Source organism: Thunnus albacares, chromosome 12 (assembly GCF_914725855.1).
Source record: "Thunnus albacares chromosome 12, fThuAlb1.1, whole genome shotgun sequence".
NCBI classification, from domain to species: Eukaryota; Metazoa; Chordata; class Actinopteri; order Scombriformes; family Scombridae; genus Thunnus; species Thunnus albacares.
In genome coordinates this window covers 18,048,573-18,065,605 of record NC_058117.1, presented here as the reverse complement: position 1 = coordinate 18,065,605, position 17,033 = coordinate 18,048,573, and the positions used below count along the sequence as shown (strand labels likewise).

Genomic DNA, 17,033 nt, shown 5'->3' with positions numbered 1-17,033 from the left:
AAAGTAGAAAGGAACCTATGCTTCTCTACTGCATGTATTTGCAGAATATGATTGATATTAGGAAACATATAAAAAGGTTTTTATCATTTTATAACATTCTGAGTACAAAGCATTTGAAATCTCCTTCATAAAAGCCTTAATAAGCAAGGGATCCAGCAAAAATGTTGGTTAGAGTGGGTGTTATTTTCTCCAGATGGACACAAGAGGACAAAACTATCCAGGATGTTCAAGTAAGGCTCCTCCGTAGAAACATCCAAACAAACTAAACTGCTTCCATTTCAAGGGAAAATGAATGTGTGCAAAGGTTCTTCTTGGTTCCACTGTATGTCCATAACTCATAGGTATCCAAAACCACTCCATGTTTGGCTTAGTTTGCACAGTTGCTGTCCCTGTTCTTAAGTCGGCGCAGGCTGAGGTGTTGCATTGCTCAGCAAGGTCATATGCAACCAGAAGAATTTTCAATGAGTCATCAGCATACCAGCTATCTCACACAGTGCATCATATAATAGCTTGCTCACTTCTTCCAGCAGTCGTGTAGATGCATTTTCGAGACACTGTGTCCAACAAAAACACATACCAGGAAATTAAAGCAACACACCATTGAACTAAAAGTAAAAACAAATGAGGTGATGCAATTGATTGATTGATCGTTTTGTCTATAAAACGTCAGATAGGTGAATGATGCCCATTATAACATCCCAGAGCAAAAGATAGAATCTTTAATTTCCTTGTTTTATCTGACCAGCAGTCCTCAACAAATTGATATTCAGTTTAATCGTATATATGAAAAAGAAACAGCAAAAACTCATATCAGAGAAGCTGAAATGTTAATGTTTGGCATTTTTGCTTAACACAACTAATTATCAAAATTGTTGCTGAGTAATTTTCTGTTGACTGATTAATCAATCAATTAAGTAGTTGTTTAAACTGCAGCTGTATATGCATAAGTCAGTCAGTGTGAGACTGTTTATTACAAGCTGCTTTTCCTGCCTTTCACCCAGTGCATGCTAGGATGTGTTCCATCCCCCTGTAACACTACACATGACTAAATGGATATAGAAAGTAAATGAATGAATGTTTAGGGGTGACTGAAAGGTTAAAACTTTCCTCATGTGTGATTGCACAAAGTGCACTGCTGCAAACAAACCACTAGATGTTTTAGAGAATAATAGCGTGCTGAATTATCCACTCTAACCAGTAGTTCAGGCTCAGACAACCTCAGGCCGACCCACCCTCAGGGCACTCTATCTGATGAGATCTGATCCCTTCTTTGCCAGAAATAAAGATGTCCAGCCCTGAACCAGCTGCAAACAAAGGGATCTGAGCCAGCAGTGAGTGCAATACAGGGGCAATTATCTGTACTGAGGCTATAGAGACCCTGAGAGGAAAAAAATGCTATAGATTGAATCTGCCAGACAAGTAGTGTTAAGAGGCTTCCTAGACGGCAGACTTGCCCCCACAACCCCAATTCCTGACCCTCCGTCACCACATGAAACCACTCCAATACTTTCAGCATCCACAACCCCCCACCCCCCCCCCCTCAGGGGCAGAGGCTTACGTGTGAGGAAAATAACACATCCAAAGAGTACCACACACACACATACACACATACACACACACTCACACAGAGCTACTCCAGCCACCTACTTGTGTTATATAACACATGCCACTGCCTACCCATCCACTGGCAGATTTGCACTGTACTCAGCCACCGACTGAGATGCATCACCAGTGCTCTTACACTGCGAAAGTATAACAATTCACTTCCCCATCTCCCCAACTGAAAGACTCATTTCAGACATGAGGACAGGTCCTCAGGGCTGCTGACACAAGGGGCTGATGCTAAACGACCTATGTCTCTCCTGACAGCGTAAACTGAGATTTCAGTCAGATGGCCTTTTCCCAACGTGACATCTGACAATCCAATGAGGGTAAGTGTGGCCAAAGGATTTGTTTTCAAAGTGGACCACTAATCATGCCCAAGCTCTCACTCGCCAGCACACTAAAGGTAGGGTCCTATTTACTAAAAGCCCTGTTGGCATGAAGAGGCCACAGGAAGATTTGTTTTATAGTGTAAACAGACAAAATGTAGCTTTGAATTAGCTTGGGCCTACATTAGCAGCCAATTTTTTTTAGGCCAAAGCCAGATTTCATGCTAGATTCTGACACAACAAAAGATACCTTTTTTTTAAGCTGACAATCACTTGAAGCCAAATATGTGAAAAGTCACCATTTAGTCGTGTGAATATCCTCACAAAGGCCTTAAACAAACATGAGTAATGTGAGTTATCTCTTGCTTTAAACATAGTTTTTGTGCAAGAACTGGACAAATAGCACAGGGCCCTGCAAGTCTACAGCACAGTGCTACTAAGAAAACAATATGCTGAGGAAATAAATGTCTTGTAAATGTCTTGCAAAATGGATACAAATTGCTCACTATGCCTTAAAACAGCAGCAGGGTGCAGTATCTCTAGACACCAGTTGGTCCAATTTCACAACAGAATGGGTCCAAGAGCACAGCGGGCCCTGAGATGTACTATGTGGCAACACAAGTGTCATAATTCTTGCTTTTTAACTGTACAGTATTTTATTTGAGGCCAGTAGTTCGTTCCAGTGCGCGAACACAAAATCGAGAGAGAGCTCATCTTCGGAGAGCAGTGTCAGGCTGCTGAACAGTGCACTTTTCATGCCAGACTCCTCAATGAGGAAAATCTCATCATCCAAACCGGTGCCATGGAGAAGCTGCACTGACACAGCCCTGAGCAAGACTCTCAACGGTTTATATCAAATGGGCACTGCAGAGTGTCCGCTCACACAGAGGACGATACAGTCATTCAGTTTACAGCACTGTCTCGAATCTCAGAAACGCTGCATTTTTAAAAAAAGGACAAAATAGTGCTTGTCGCATTCTGGTAACCTTTTTTCCTCCAAATCTCCATAGTAACATCGCTCCTAAGTGGCAGGCTATTAAGAATATGACTCTTGTGAATGACTTCTTCAGATTTTATTCACATTTGCTTTCTGATGTTTGGTGTTGGCCTCTTGTGTCCTGGCATTTTGCGGTCCTGCTGTAATTCTGGCTGAACACTGAGATAAATGTGCTGTCTTTCTGCCAGAGGCTCTACTTTTTTAACAAAGGGCAACTCTCCTAACAGTCCTTTTCATGATTTATGCATATGTATACAAAATACTGCAGCACTGAAGTCATTAAGCTCTCTCTCACACTCGAGTAACATACAAACAGAGAGACTATTTCGCCTCTATAACAGTTAGAAAATGAAGGCTTAGCATGCAATCATAAACTTACACCCTTAAACCACATGGGTATAATGCACTAACGTTATTATTTTTGCTCACCACAAGCCATTATTTGCTTGCAAAGTAGAGAAAAATGTTTTCATACTTTAAATGTTCCACAGTTTTAAAGTGGAATCTCATTAATCATGCGGTTATCTGTTATGGGCAGCATCTGGTCTCTGTACCACTAACAATAGGGTCCATTCAAACCTTAATGTTAAAGCTATGGTTGAAAAAAAAATCACAGAGGGGAAATACAAATTCAGACATGAAAAGAGTGGACAACATTCAGCCACACAGTGCCACAGGAAGTAAATCTTTACAGCTTGGAGCTGTGCTAATAGAGGCCATTCTGAAAACTCCTCAGTTGTTGCATCCAAAATGGGACTGTGATTGTATTCCTAGAGGGGTTGTAGTACATGCAGTTCACATACCCCACCACATGACATTAGTCCTGGGTCATGGCCAGGGGGATTCAGCAGTGGAACAACTTTAGGTTATTCCAGTCATGGAAAGCAGGAAACGGGGGTATAAACAGTAATGGGGGTCACATTACACTTCCTCTCTAGTGATTCCCAGAGAATAAAACATCTCTCCACAACAAACCCTCCTCAGAGTTTTGTTATGATTCGCAAAACAAGTGACCAAAATATCACAGTTTGATCAAGACTTAAGCTGAGTAACAGATGCTACAGTGCAGATTCAAATTTATACTTTATTGAAACCAACTGTGCAATCAAGCATTTTGAATCACTAAGACATCTATTTCCCCACAATCAGCTTAAAAAATAAACTGACAAACAAGCACCTGGCACATTGCCTGAGTTGAGCCCTTTGAAGGCAGTGTACACAAGGCCAGAGGACATGTCGAAACACCATCAAAACAGTGACATCTACTAAAGGAATGTCGGACCTGAGTGATAACACTCAGCTGGCACATGTTTAACAAGCTGTACTGACAAGATGGCTAACCGCAGAAAAGCAGTGCTGACAATGCTTAAACTATTTTCAGTTCAATGAAAAATAAACTGAAAAGAAATAACATTATTCGTACAGTAAGGATATTCTATTTACAGCCAAGTGTGAGAGCAAATGTCATACTGCTGCATACATATCTAGCCTTAACTACTACAAATGCACCACATGATTCCACCCTTGGGGGTGGCTAAAGCAAGAAGAAAAGAGTTGTAGAACTGATTTTATCATCACTAAAACAAGTTTATTTGACAAGTTTAAGAAGGTGAGACCTTTATGTGGGGTTTTACACTCAGTCAGGCTGTGGTAGTAGTAACACTGCCAGATTAGGAACAACAAAACCCCTCAACCCTTTGCTCAACAGAATCCATTCAAACAACAGAGCAGTGACTTACATGAATAACTCCACCAGCCATTTTCAAGCTTATGGAAATAAACAAACTCAAGGCATATCCTTGAAGACTGTCTGACGCAGAAAAACTGACATGTCCCTGCGCTATTAAGGGAATTACATTGAATTTCCACAGCCATGCATCCTTTAAATAGTCTGTGTGTTCTCAATTACAAAGCACTCCAAAGTCAGGAGTAACTGACTTCTAACCTCAAAGCTATAACTAACATAGCGTATGCTGTGATACTCTACAGCATTGTGGCCTTACATAGGCAACACTTCTTTTGTCCAGTATTTTCCTCTACAGTGAAGAAAAATGTGCTCCCTGAGGGCCAGAAAGTATGATATTTGTCTTCAAAGAGAACGGACAACAGGGCATTTTTTCCAAAAAGAACAAGATCACTGCTGAACAGATCAGCACTTCTTAAATGGTGCTACATAAAAATGCTTCTGCGGTCCAGGTTGATTCTTTGCCATGATTCTCCATTCATCCCCAATTAAATGAGATCTGAATTTCCCCAGTTAAATTTCCAGAGACAAAATGGTCTCAGATAACCATTTCTATTCTAAGGACACTTCATTCTTCACCATGATCCTCTATCCATCCCCAACCTGGATGAGGCCAGAATCTTCCCACAGTTAGTCACGGGACTGCTGGCAGGCTGAGGGGACTTGGAGGCATATGCGCCTTTCCATCTGTTGCTCACTCACTGCTTTCCAAACCCCTTCCTCTGTCAGGAGCCATCTGCTTCCAGCCCTACCCCACTGGCAGGAAACATGAGCACTTCCACCATTGGATATGGGCGATGCACACATTGAAGAAAGGAAAATTGAATTGACTGTCTCAGCCTTAAAACAAAACAAGATGTTAAAAAGGGAATTAGAAATATCACAAGACAATACAACCTTAGATGTAGGGATGCGACTGATTATCATTTTCATTAATAAGTGATCTGCTTATCTAAAAATCTAATTAATTTCTGGATTAACCTTTTAAAAAGGTCAATAGAATGTTAAAAAACAGAAAAAATTACTATTTCCTCAAGCCAAAGGAAACGTCATCAAATTGCCTTTTAAGCACGACCAACACTCCAAATCCAAAGATATTCAGTTTATTATAATTTAAGACAAAGGAAATAAGCAAAGTCTCACAATTGAGATGGGAAAAGGGAATGTTTGGTATTTTGGCTTAAAAAATTACTTAAACTGATCAATTATCAAAATATTTGTCAATTACTTCTCTGTAAGTCAACTACAAGATTAATTAACAAATCATTTCAGCTCTACTTATACGGAATGAAAAGATGATGTGTACTATGGTAATTTAAAGGGTATAAATTGTACATTAAAAGAGTACTCCACCGATTTAACATTGCACTCATTACACACAGACTATCAAACTCAGGATGGACAGTTAAAAAAAGTATCAAAATCGATGTAGCAGAATCAGAAATACTATCTTTTTAAGTCCATCCAGTCTTTATCCTTGTCAAAACCTGCTGCCTACATTACCCACAATGCAACTCAACCGCCCATACTTCCGTTGGAGATTCTCATGTGTTATGCTAGTAACAGCTAATGTAGCCTCAAGCCACTAGCCTCAAGCAGAGGCAAGTAGCGGGCTAGAGAGGTCTGGTAACCTCACTTGTTTCTAATTCTTCATCCCGAAATTGTTTTAATTTTCAAACTTGTAGTCTTCAGCTCCAACCGACACTGCCGATCTCTCTTTGCGCAGCTCCCTCTGAAACTACAAAAGGCTTCATACAACTTTTTTCATATATGTAGCAGTGCTACCCAGACAGACTTTCATGTGTAAAATCGGTGGAGTTCCCCCTTTAATACAGCATGCCGTTTCATCACCATATCCTAGTTCATATCACATAACTTTAAAATTTAATTGGAAGAGTCACATCCTTTAACTTCCCAATATATTTGCAGCAGAAAAAATATCAATCATATTACGTCACCATATGTCCCCAGAAAGTCTTTCTTTTCAATCTTTCTTTCATCTAAATCTAATGAGGCTGCTTAATGCTGAACAACCACGGATTCATGCATGGCTGCGACAAACATTTACCGCTCTTATTCTCTCATCCTTTAGTGAAAGCCATTCAAAATGAACCGTGCTTAGAAATTCAATGGCTCTTCCCTTTAATAAAACATTAAATCAGAACTACTTCACGCTACCCATTAACATTGTCACAATATGAAAGAGAAAAAAAACCCCTCCACTTTCTGCTCGTAAGAGATTAGAATGAGTATACGTAGTCTAGAGTATATATAGTATTCCTTAAAAAAAAAAAAACCTGACCAGCTCACCCCTACCCATCAACATTCAGAACACAAGAAAAAAATTAGCTGTCCATCAATGGGAGAGAGAAAGCCTTTGTTCAATGGCACAATGGAGGACATTCTGCTGTGGAGGATAGCGTCACATTCAATAAGCCAATGCTATGGTGCTGCAGCAGAGAGAGGGGAGCAGGGCTGATGTAGAAGTGGCACTCTGACCCTGCAGACCTCCCAGGCTGAGCCTCTGTTTACAGCTCACCAGTTCAGCTCATCTCTGCTGACCTGTGGTCAAGAGTCGGGTGCAGTGTCACAGTGCGTTTCAATGGGGGCTGTAATAAACGTTCTGAGGCTGCAGAGGGGAGAAACTGTATAGGCTGATCACAAAACGGGGAGTCTTTTGAGAGTGAGGCATGTGCAAACGTTGTTATCTGGAGTGCCTCTGTCAGAGGAAAGTCTGTTACTACTACACTCCCGAGAATAAACCTGTGACGTAAACCTGATGTGAAGTGTTTTTTCAACACAGCTCTCAAGGATTAAACATGGCCGAAGCTTGATACTTGCCATGCACAACACAGAGGTGGTTGAGATGCTACAGAGGATCTAAAAGTGTCTCCAGCTGAATTTGAAATCAAAAGAAGCTTACATTTTATCAATCCCCACTTGGGCAACTGACATGTGAGCTTCATATGCATTTCAGGTGTTCAGATTAATCCGTGTTAAATCACATCAACAGGCCCAACTGAAAGCTTGACAGTGGTGCTGTGGACCTCTGAGACACATGAGACATCTTTACACCTACAGTTACTGAATCAATCTCTTCTCAAAACACAGATGCAACAAAAGTGAAATGTGTATTTTTGTAGGCAATCTGTATGGCTCTCTTGATTTTAAGAGATATTCACATGTACTGTAGAAAAATGCACCAGACTTATAAAAGGACAAATTGAGCATTTTAGAGGTCCAACGGCATAAGACACACGCCATTTATAGTGACCCCAGGGTTGATTACAGAAGTGTAAACGTCATCCCCCCTAACCTTCTGTGTTTCTTGTGACAAGGCCATAAAAAAAATATAAAAATAAAAAAATATGCTTATTAACATTCTTGCCCATATTTGAGAAGACAATACTACTTATGTTGTTGCTTTCAGTATAAAGAAAAAGCAAGGAGGTGATAGCTTAGCTTAGCATAAAGACGGGAAAGAAATGGCTAGCCTGGCTTTGTCCAGAGTTCAAAGCAAAATCTCAAAACCTCATTTTTTTAACCTAACAAACAAATATGTACAGTAAAAACAACAAATTGTAGTTTTACTCAGAGTTGCGTGTCGTAACTATATCTCGGCGAACAACATCCAGGAGCAGTGACTTCCTTGGAGTACTCTACCTTTCTATTTGTGAACATATTAAACAAACAATATACTGTACAACATGTTGATAGGTAAGATTTAGATAAGTAAACAGATTTTTCAGCTTTACACAGAGCCAAGCTAAATGTTTAGCCCTGCTTCCAGTCTTTAAGTTAAGCTAGGCTAATCTGGCTTTAGCTCTTAGCACACAAATGAGAGTGATATTAAGCTACCCATCTAACTTTCTGCAAGAGAGTTTCTTAAGGTTATCAACAAACCTAGATAAATAGAGTAATGCTGACCAACCAGTTGACTAGTCTCACTATTTGATTAAAAACCAAGTGGCACAGAGCAACTTGGTGCTGGAAAGAATGTAGAGAGTATTTGCACTGAGACCTGTAATTGATCATGTTAAAAAGTATATTGGCTAAAGGTTATTGTAAATATGTGACATGTGACATTTTTGTAAATTTAATATTACATTTTGGCTGTCATACATAATATTTGACCACCTTATTGGTTTGAACGGCACTCAAAAGACATCAAGACCCATCTTAACAAAGCCAGAGGTGCTTTTAGTCAACTTCGTAATATCTGGAAATCCAAGCAATACAGCCTCAAAACTAAGATCAGGCTTTACAACAGCAATGTTAAAGCCCTCCTTCTGTATAGCTCTGAGTGCTGGAGAGTAACGAAAAATGACATGAGAAAGGTCGACGTTTTCCAAAGTAGCCGCTTATATAACATCTGCGATATCTACTGGCCTAAGAAGATCTCAGATGAGGAACTGTACAGGAAGACAAGCAGCATGAATACATCCCTTGAAATAAAGAAACGCAGGTTATGATGGCTCGGTCATGTCCTGAGAATGCCCATTGAAAGGATACCTAAAGTTGCTTTGATATGGACCCCAACTGGGAGGAAAAAGAGAGGCAGACCAAAAAACACTTGGTGAAGGACAGTGATGACGGAACTGAAAGAGATGGGTCTCTCATGGGACGAAGTACAGGCCAAAGCACGAGACAGGGTTCAGTGGCGGCATATAATTGCGGCCTTATGTCAGAGCTGGGACGAAGAGGATAAGTTATTGGTTTGTACTGTACATGCACATATATTGTAAGTTTTGAGGTTGTGGCATAAAAAAGAACTTCCTGCTCACAAAATGCAAGAAATTCAAGGTGTTTTAGATGAATGCCTCTGAATATAATATATAATAATGTCTATTTCTAAAGTTACCATCATCTCCAGTTGTCCACTCTAAGTAATTTGTTACATAGAAAAATGAAAAAAGAAGGGCAGGGTTGGGCCTATTCCATGCTTCACAGATGTATTTATGTGAGGCTTTATTTAGGCACAAGATCTACGACTAGTAAATACTTACTGAGCTATTCTATAAACACCAACATTCCACGTTTAACAGCAATTTACATTGACATACCGTGTAAGAAACGCAGCTGGTGGTATTGACTGACATTCTAACTCTATAACAGTTTCTAATCCATATTCACAGATACAGTTTTGAAATATAATGAGCACATTGTGAAGACTTCACTTGCCAGAAGTAGCAGCGGCATTCTCCTGACACAGATGGCCCACAGTGACAACTGTAAGCCCAGTTCACCAAATCAAATTCCAACCCCTGAACCACACACTCAAACACACCTCAAACTCAAAACCCTCTGCAGCCCCAGTCTGTTATTTCATGTTTAATGAATGATTATTAATCTTGTCCATTTTCCCACCATGATTATTTAAACTACAAAAGCAGTATTATACATATTTTCTGCTACACCATGACCCCATGTGGTCAATGATAACAGTCTTAATTAAGATATTTCAGAGTTTTACATCCCAGTGGTCATGAGGAAATTAATCCCGCTTCAGCAGCAATGGAAAAGATGCATTATCATCATGCTCTGCTTGTGATTAGCAGATGAGCACTCTGCTCATGCTCTCCTTGGCAATTGACTGCAAGAGAGACACAGTGTGTACCAGGAAGCTGCTTAGGTGCCACGCAATGCCAACAGAGAGCTCTCAGGCTTCAGTCTGTGTGCTTTTTGTATCTCTCTGTGTCGTCCCTATTGCTGTTTGAGCACACAACGTCCCATTGTGCAGAATTATTAGTCCTTTCTTGAAATCCAAAGCACCCCTCTGAGTATCAGTGGATTTGACCGGCGTTGCTCTGACATTGGGCTGTCAGATGGAAATATGAATGTCAGCGTGAGCTTTTGCAGCTTTGAGAGAAACGGTTATTGCTGAATGCAGAAGATAACATTACAACAATGTAACATCATAATACTTGGCTCAAGGATATCACCAAAAACACACACAGGTCAGTGTCCTGAAATCATAACCCGCTGTTGAGAAAGTACAATGCCACCTTGAGGCTAAAATCACAGGAAAGAGTCAAACCTTTAAGCCACAACATCTATCACTGATCTGGGGAATTCTTGACCTTTGCTGTACATGCCAGTCATGTTACACAGTCTAAGGATGCGTTTATACTTCATATACCTGCGTATATCCACATATCTCTTATACTACCTACACAAGAACTAAAAACTAGAGAATATTATATAAGTTTGATAAGAGTATAAATTAGGGTAGCAATCAGAACTTCCTTTGTAAAAAGAACCAAACTATTCCCACGACATAGTCTTGTTAATGGAACACTCCTCCACATTGAAATGAATAGCTAAAAATATACTGGAAATCACGTTACAGATACCGCCTCACCAGCTGTCTCCATCTCCATCTCCATCTCAGTGATCTGGATTTTACTCTCCTTACAAACCTGGACACATGTATATTCCTACCAATCAACTCCCTGAACAAACCACTCGCCAACTGTAGCTCGAGGTTCAAGGTGTAAACAGCGATATTACCATGTAAAAACCAACCTCCTCTCCTAGCTCCTGATCCAGTTTGGAATCAGTAAAACCCACATTAACAAATAATATTTTCCTCTGAATAAATTAACCTATCTGCTATTCCAAACAATTAATTATGCAGCAAGGGCATGGTATCCAATGTCTTGCCAGATGTTTGGTATTCATTAGCTTAGCTATTTGAACTCAACTCTTGTGTATCAAGTACACTGTAATTTCCCACTTAGGCAAGCTTTAAGGACAAAGTAAGAATATCTCTAACTCTGTAGAATGTAATTCCCAATAATTATGTCTACATGTGAAGGGCAAGAAAACATTTTGTCCAACCATGCATAGCACATTGTGCCTTAATTGCAACACTCTGGTGATGCAGATGCTTTTATGCTGCTATTTATTTCTCTTATTCTCCCCATGACAACGTGTGACTCAGGCGCATACTGTTTTAGTTTAATCTGCTATCTCTTTACCACTGCTATGGTGCAATCCTCCGCTGGATTTGCCTTTCTCGGTTGGCAGTTGAACACTCCCCTGCAACAAACTTCAAGTTTCTGCTGCATCATCAATGTTACTCAAAGAGGTTTCAAGATGGCCACTAGCAAGTAACTGATGTGATGATGAACACTGGAATATCAAGAGAATTAAGAGATTTGGCTGTCAATAAGAAGACAGGGCTACCAACTCATTAGTGATGTTTCCATGTAGACTCAACAAACTTCTTAACAGATTATGTACTTTATTCTTTGTTTAATGACATTCACCTAAATTTTTCATATATGTTTTAGATTTTTCTCTTCTTTTATACAGTGAATCAATGATTGATTTGTAATTATGGTTGATTCTGTCTTCGATTTGCTGTAGCAGCATCCAGCAAGTTAATGTGAGTCAATCTGTTGGTTAGTGTGTCCGACTAGTTTCAATTAACTGTGGAATATTATCCATCACTGGTCACAGTTACAAAGTGTACATATAGGTGTCTACATGGAGATGAAGACTAGTCCTAGACTCATTCCGAAATTATGGACAAAGGTCTGCTAACAAAGGCATTGGAGAACATTTAGGCCAAATCCTTGACCAGACAATTGTACCTTTTAATTTAGCTCCATTGATAAAGCACAGGTTTGCCACACCAGCGACCCCACCACCTAATCCTGAGGAAGTCATTTTAGCATCAACATTCTCAATAATCCGGGTCATATGTCATCAACTTTAGGTTCCTTATCCAAGACTCTTGGATTAGCGGCAAAAGCCTCAAGACTTTACCATTGAATCCTCTTGGCCAACCACTTAGTGTTTCTCTATATTTTGGCACTGCCATTTGGCTTGCACATTTCCCGACCGGGTCATTCTTACAGCTTATCCTGAATTACATGCTCATTTAATTGAAGAGCTTCAGTAATCCTGTATTCACCGACGTTGTTTTAAAAAAAGAGAAACGAGAAAAACAAGCCATCACTTCTTCTAAAATGCTATTTGGAATTGTAATATGAATTGGCTCACAGAAACCAAAGAGTGTCCTGAATATCAATCACTGCAGAAGGAATAACACACACACACACACACACACACACACAGACACACACACACGCACATATACATAAATGAGCACGGTGTGTCATCGTCATATGAAGGCCTTATTAATCAACAGAACAACTGGGAAACCTTAGTAACGATGGGAATTCATTTTGTAAGGGCTGTCATTTCTATTCACTCTTTCTTCAGCATTTCCAGCTAAATGCATGAGCCACTGGTTCCTTAGCAACAGACTCCGCAATGATGCAAGATTGAAGAGGAACAGATCTGCAGTTCCACAGTGCAGGTGAAGGCAAGTCGGCCAATGTCTCCTGTTGCAGTTCTTCAAAGCCTCTCGAAGTTACAGTTATTAAGGCGACTGCATCTCATTTAACAGCACGAAAAAGCACCAGAATGTACATCAAAGCTAATATTTTTGTGAGAGGGACACCAAAATCTGCCTTTTTGACATGCAGTGTATGCCATTATGCAGGATCTAGAAATATCAATTCAACAACATTCTCCACACATGTAAAAGCAAAGCACACCTTAACCTATTAACAATGTGCTAAATAGATACATTTCTGAGCCTGTCTTGCTGCTTAGTAGCAGATTTTCCTCTGGGGTTTAATATTTTCCAGTTTAACACTTAGTATAAGCCTGCAGGTGTGGACACAATGCAACAATCATAGTTTTGTTTTCATTCCCAACGATGCCTGACCAAATATACAGACAATGTGATATCATAGTTAGCCTCAAACGTCAATAATAAACACCAGCCTTAGCATGCAATAAGAAAACAAGGGCTTCTTTCTAATATTTTTGAGAGAAAGAGTAGTAACCCAAACAGACAATACATGCAATGCAGCCACATGTACATTTGCCACTGTACCTCTTACTCTGCTCAATGTTCATGAACTAGTTGCCTGGATATCAATCTATTTATATAGTCACATTGTATCCTTAAAATACGAAATTTGACACACCAGCTTGATGGAGTGGATCTTACCATAAAAGTAAAGTTCAACATCACAAAATGACACCTGGAATGTTTTCCAAATGTATGACATCGAACAGTGGAAACATCCTGAAGGTGGAGTTTTCCTGGCAATTCTTTAGGAGGAAGAAACAAACTATTTGGTTCAAAAGTGATTTGAGAATGAACTGAGCAATAACCTTCGTGTTTTTTAAAAAAGGCACATCTAAGAGATAACTCATAAAAGGCTCCAGTGTTGTCCTATCAAGATACAAAATAAAGACATGCCTTCATTGAGAAAATTATGTAACAATCCTAAGACATCAGAGAAAAAAAGAAAAAACGGTCGGTGTCTCAGGTTGAACTGAGACACCACAGGCCCACCAGTTGATGCTTTATTTTCACATCAAGATGATTTTAATTTTCCTTCTGATCTGTCCCATCATAACAGTCTGATCCCGCCTTAAGATTTTCTGAAAACCATTAGTGTATGTTGTAGGATGTAAATCCAGGTAAAAATCAAAACAGATTGTTCAAAAATCATCAAAAGCAAAACCAAAAGTACCAAATCTGTCCCTGCTGTGTCTTTGACAGTTAAAGATCGAACATCCTGATGCATTATCAATGTTGACTGCATATACTGATTGTTCCCTGATAACATAAATATTCTCAAAAACTTATCTGACAATCTTGAGGCCTGCTGATAACCATGGATATTTGTATTTCTAATCTATGTTAAAGCAAACATTACATCAATCATTTGCCCTATTTTCCTTAAAGATGCATTAAGTGGTTATTTTATCAGCATTTAACAACATATCCCATGAGTCTTTGCTATTGGCATACTGTCAGAACTTCATGGGAACTGTAGTTGTTAAATGATAACAAAATAATCATTCTGTATCTTTGTCAGCTACTAGCCAATAACACTGCTGAGTGTTAATTTACACACTCTTCCAATGTAACATACATAACTAAACAATTGCATATGTTGGTATATTTTAATGACTGCTATGAGTGATGTTTTCAAAACCAACTGCATATAGATTCCTTCAATTTAACCATAAGAAATGCGTACAAATGTAGATAATGCTACCTAAGTTAGGATTGGAACCACTGGCGCAAATGTTGACATTTAGAGGGCTCCTGCAATCCTTCTGAAGACCCATGACAGCTGATATTGACGGACAGTACACTGACTGTCGTACAGTAGACTCACCGCTATGTCACACGGCCACTGATCAGATACATGGATGGATGAGTAGCAGGGAGAAACACATAAGAAACCACTACCATCATTTAAGACACTCACATCTGACAGTACATCATCTTGAGTTGAATTTGAAGCTCGTGCAGCCTTCCAAATACCCGTGAGGTCAGGTATACAGTCACGGTCATCCTTCCTCACACAGGTAGTAACAATATGAAATAAGAATATGCCCACTGAGTGAGTTTATAACAAACCTAATGATGTCCATCACACCATTTCTAGTGGCACATTATTATTTCTTTCCCTCCTGCTCTCTCTCTCTCTCTGTGTGAATGTGCCTCTGCATTGTTCAGGGCAATCATTAGTTTCATGTAACACGTTATTTCACATTTGGCAGCCTTGTATTACTGACAGGGGTTTGAATTAAAGAAAAAATATATATATCAGGATATCAGGATGGAGGTCAGACCTAACAGTGGATATGCTAAGAAGACACTGTCCTCTTTATCAAATCCCATTAAGCAGCAGAACCATTTTTTTAGAGAGAGCTAATTACAATTGCACAAGCTGCCTGTTGTGAGTGCAACTGAATATTTTATTGTTAACACTGCAGTGCATGAGGGCAATTCAATACTTGAACAGGGACTATGAGATCGGCTACGCCCCCAACCTCAAAGTGTGATTGTTGACACTGTTATGCGCCCACAGTGTTACCAGTCTGCATAAAAGGATGAGAAGGAGACCCCCCTCTAAACACACACATAAACCCCCTTTTCCCCCTAGCCCTAAATGAATGAAAGGCACCAAACGATAGTGAAAACACAGTATGACCCCCCCACCGCCACTACTCACCTTCAATGGAGATTACATGCTCTCGGATCTGGTTCTGCAGGGCCAGGTCATCAATGCGCTCGATCAGGTCGTAGATTGCGTAAATGTTCGGATGGACAGACTCGAACCGATGGATCTCTGCCCTGATGGCCGCTGAGTTGGACAAAACAAATTGCGAGCCCGCTGGGCCGGGTTGGGCAGCCTGCCCCGAAACAGTCCCCGAACCGAACTGGCCAGCCCCTGAGCTTGCAGACGATCCGGATCCAAACTGGGACGGGATGGACTGGGGCACTGGGACGGGAACGGGAGCCGGGACCGTTCCTGGAGTGGGCATGGCTGGCTGAGACTGCTGCGAGATACCGGACACTGGGACGCTCGACTGAAAATTCATCTTGGCGTTTTTGGAGCGACTAACTCTTTTTTTTTTTTTTTACAACGGCAAACACAAATATGCAGACTAGGATTTAGGATTCAAGCGATGCGAACAAAAGAAGTCCGCGCGAACTGATGGTCTGGAAAACGATCGGCGCAGAAGCATCAATAGTTGGTCGCCAATTGCAACAAAACGCGGCTTTTGTTCATATTATTAAAACTTGACTGTGATTCATTTTCCGTTATTGGCCAGATCTGTCCAGGGCCCTTTTTTTCTGTGGCTTACAAACCCGCAATGCCTACCACTTGGACACTCCTTTATGGGCTACACCGCTGTTGTGGTCAAAGCCGTTTCCTTAGTTGCTCTGTTTGTAGGGAGACAATGGGCTAGGCTTCAGCAAGGCGCCCTGGTCCACTGCCTTGAATGCGTTGTTTCTGCGCTGAAATGAAATAGCGTTTAGTCCTCTTTGGTCCAAGTGGTCCCTGCCCAGCGCCCTCCTCCGCATGCTGAAACGTCACCCATCACGTAATTGTACTTGAGATGGGGGAGGGTGTGATTGGATTTGGTGGAGGGGTGGTGGGGGGAAGTGGGGAGGGGGGGGGGGGAGAGAAAATCGCAACGTGCACATCATTATAATAACCTACCTGACAGTTATGCAACCGCAAAAAAAATAAATAAATACATAAAAACTGGCTGCTTGCAAGATACAAATGTAGATGCTGCAATTACACTGGGAGTAGCATTTTATTGTGAGGTGTTATTGTCGCGGTCAGATCAAAGCCCCCTAAGTACTATATCTCATGTTGTAGGCCCACACATCCACACTTTCACACGAGTGCACGCGCACGCGCGCAGATTGCAATATATATGCAAAAAATGCAAAAATACTGCATGTTTATCTTCCATTTTATATCTTACAACATATTTCTAAACCACATTTAGCTCAACA

General features: G+C 40.4%; 1 protein-coding gene across 1 annotated transcript in view; it reads right to left on the bottom strand.

Annotated features, from left to right (window-relative positions):
- agap3 (ArfGAP with GTPase domain, ankyrin repeat and PH domain 3) overlaps positions 1-16,595 on the bottom strand; it is a 121,539-nt gene extending 104,944 nt beyond the window's left edge. Inside the window, exon 1 of the mRNA XM_044367844.1 lies at positions 15,733-16,595. Coding sequence (XP_044223779.1) covers positions 15,733-16,102 — 370 coding nt within the window. The 5' untranslated portion in view covers positions 16,103-16,595. The remainder of the gene's footprint in view (positions 1-15,732) is intronic.
- Between the last annotated feature and the right edge of the window lie 438 nt (positions 16,596-17,033).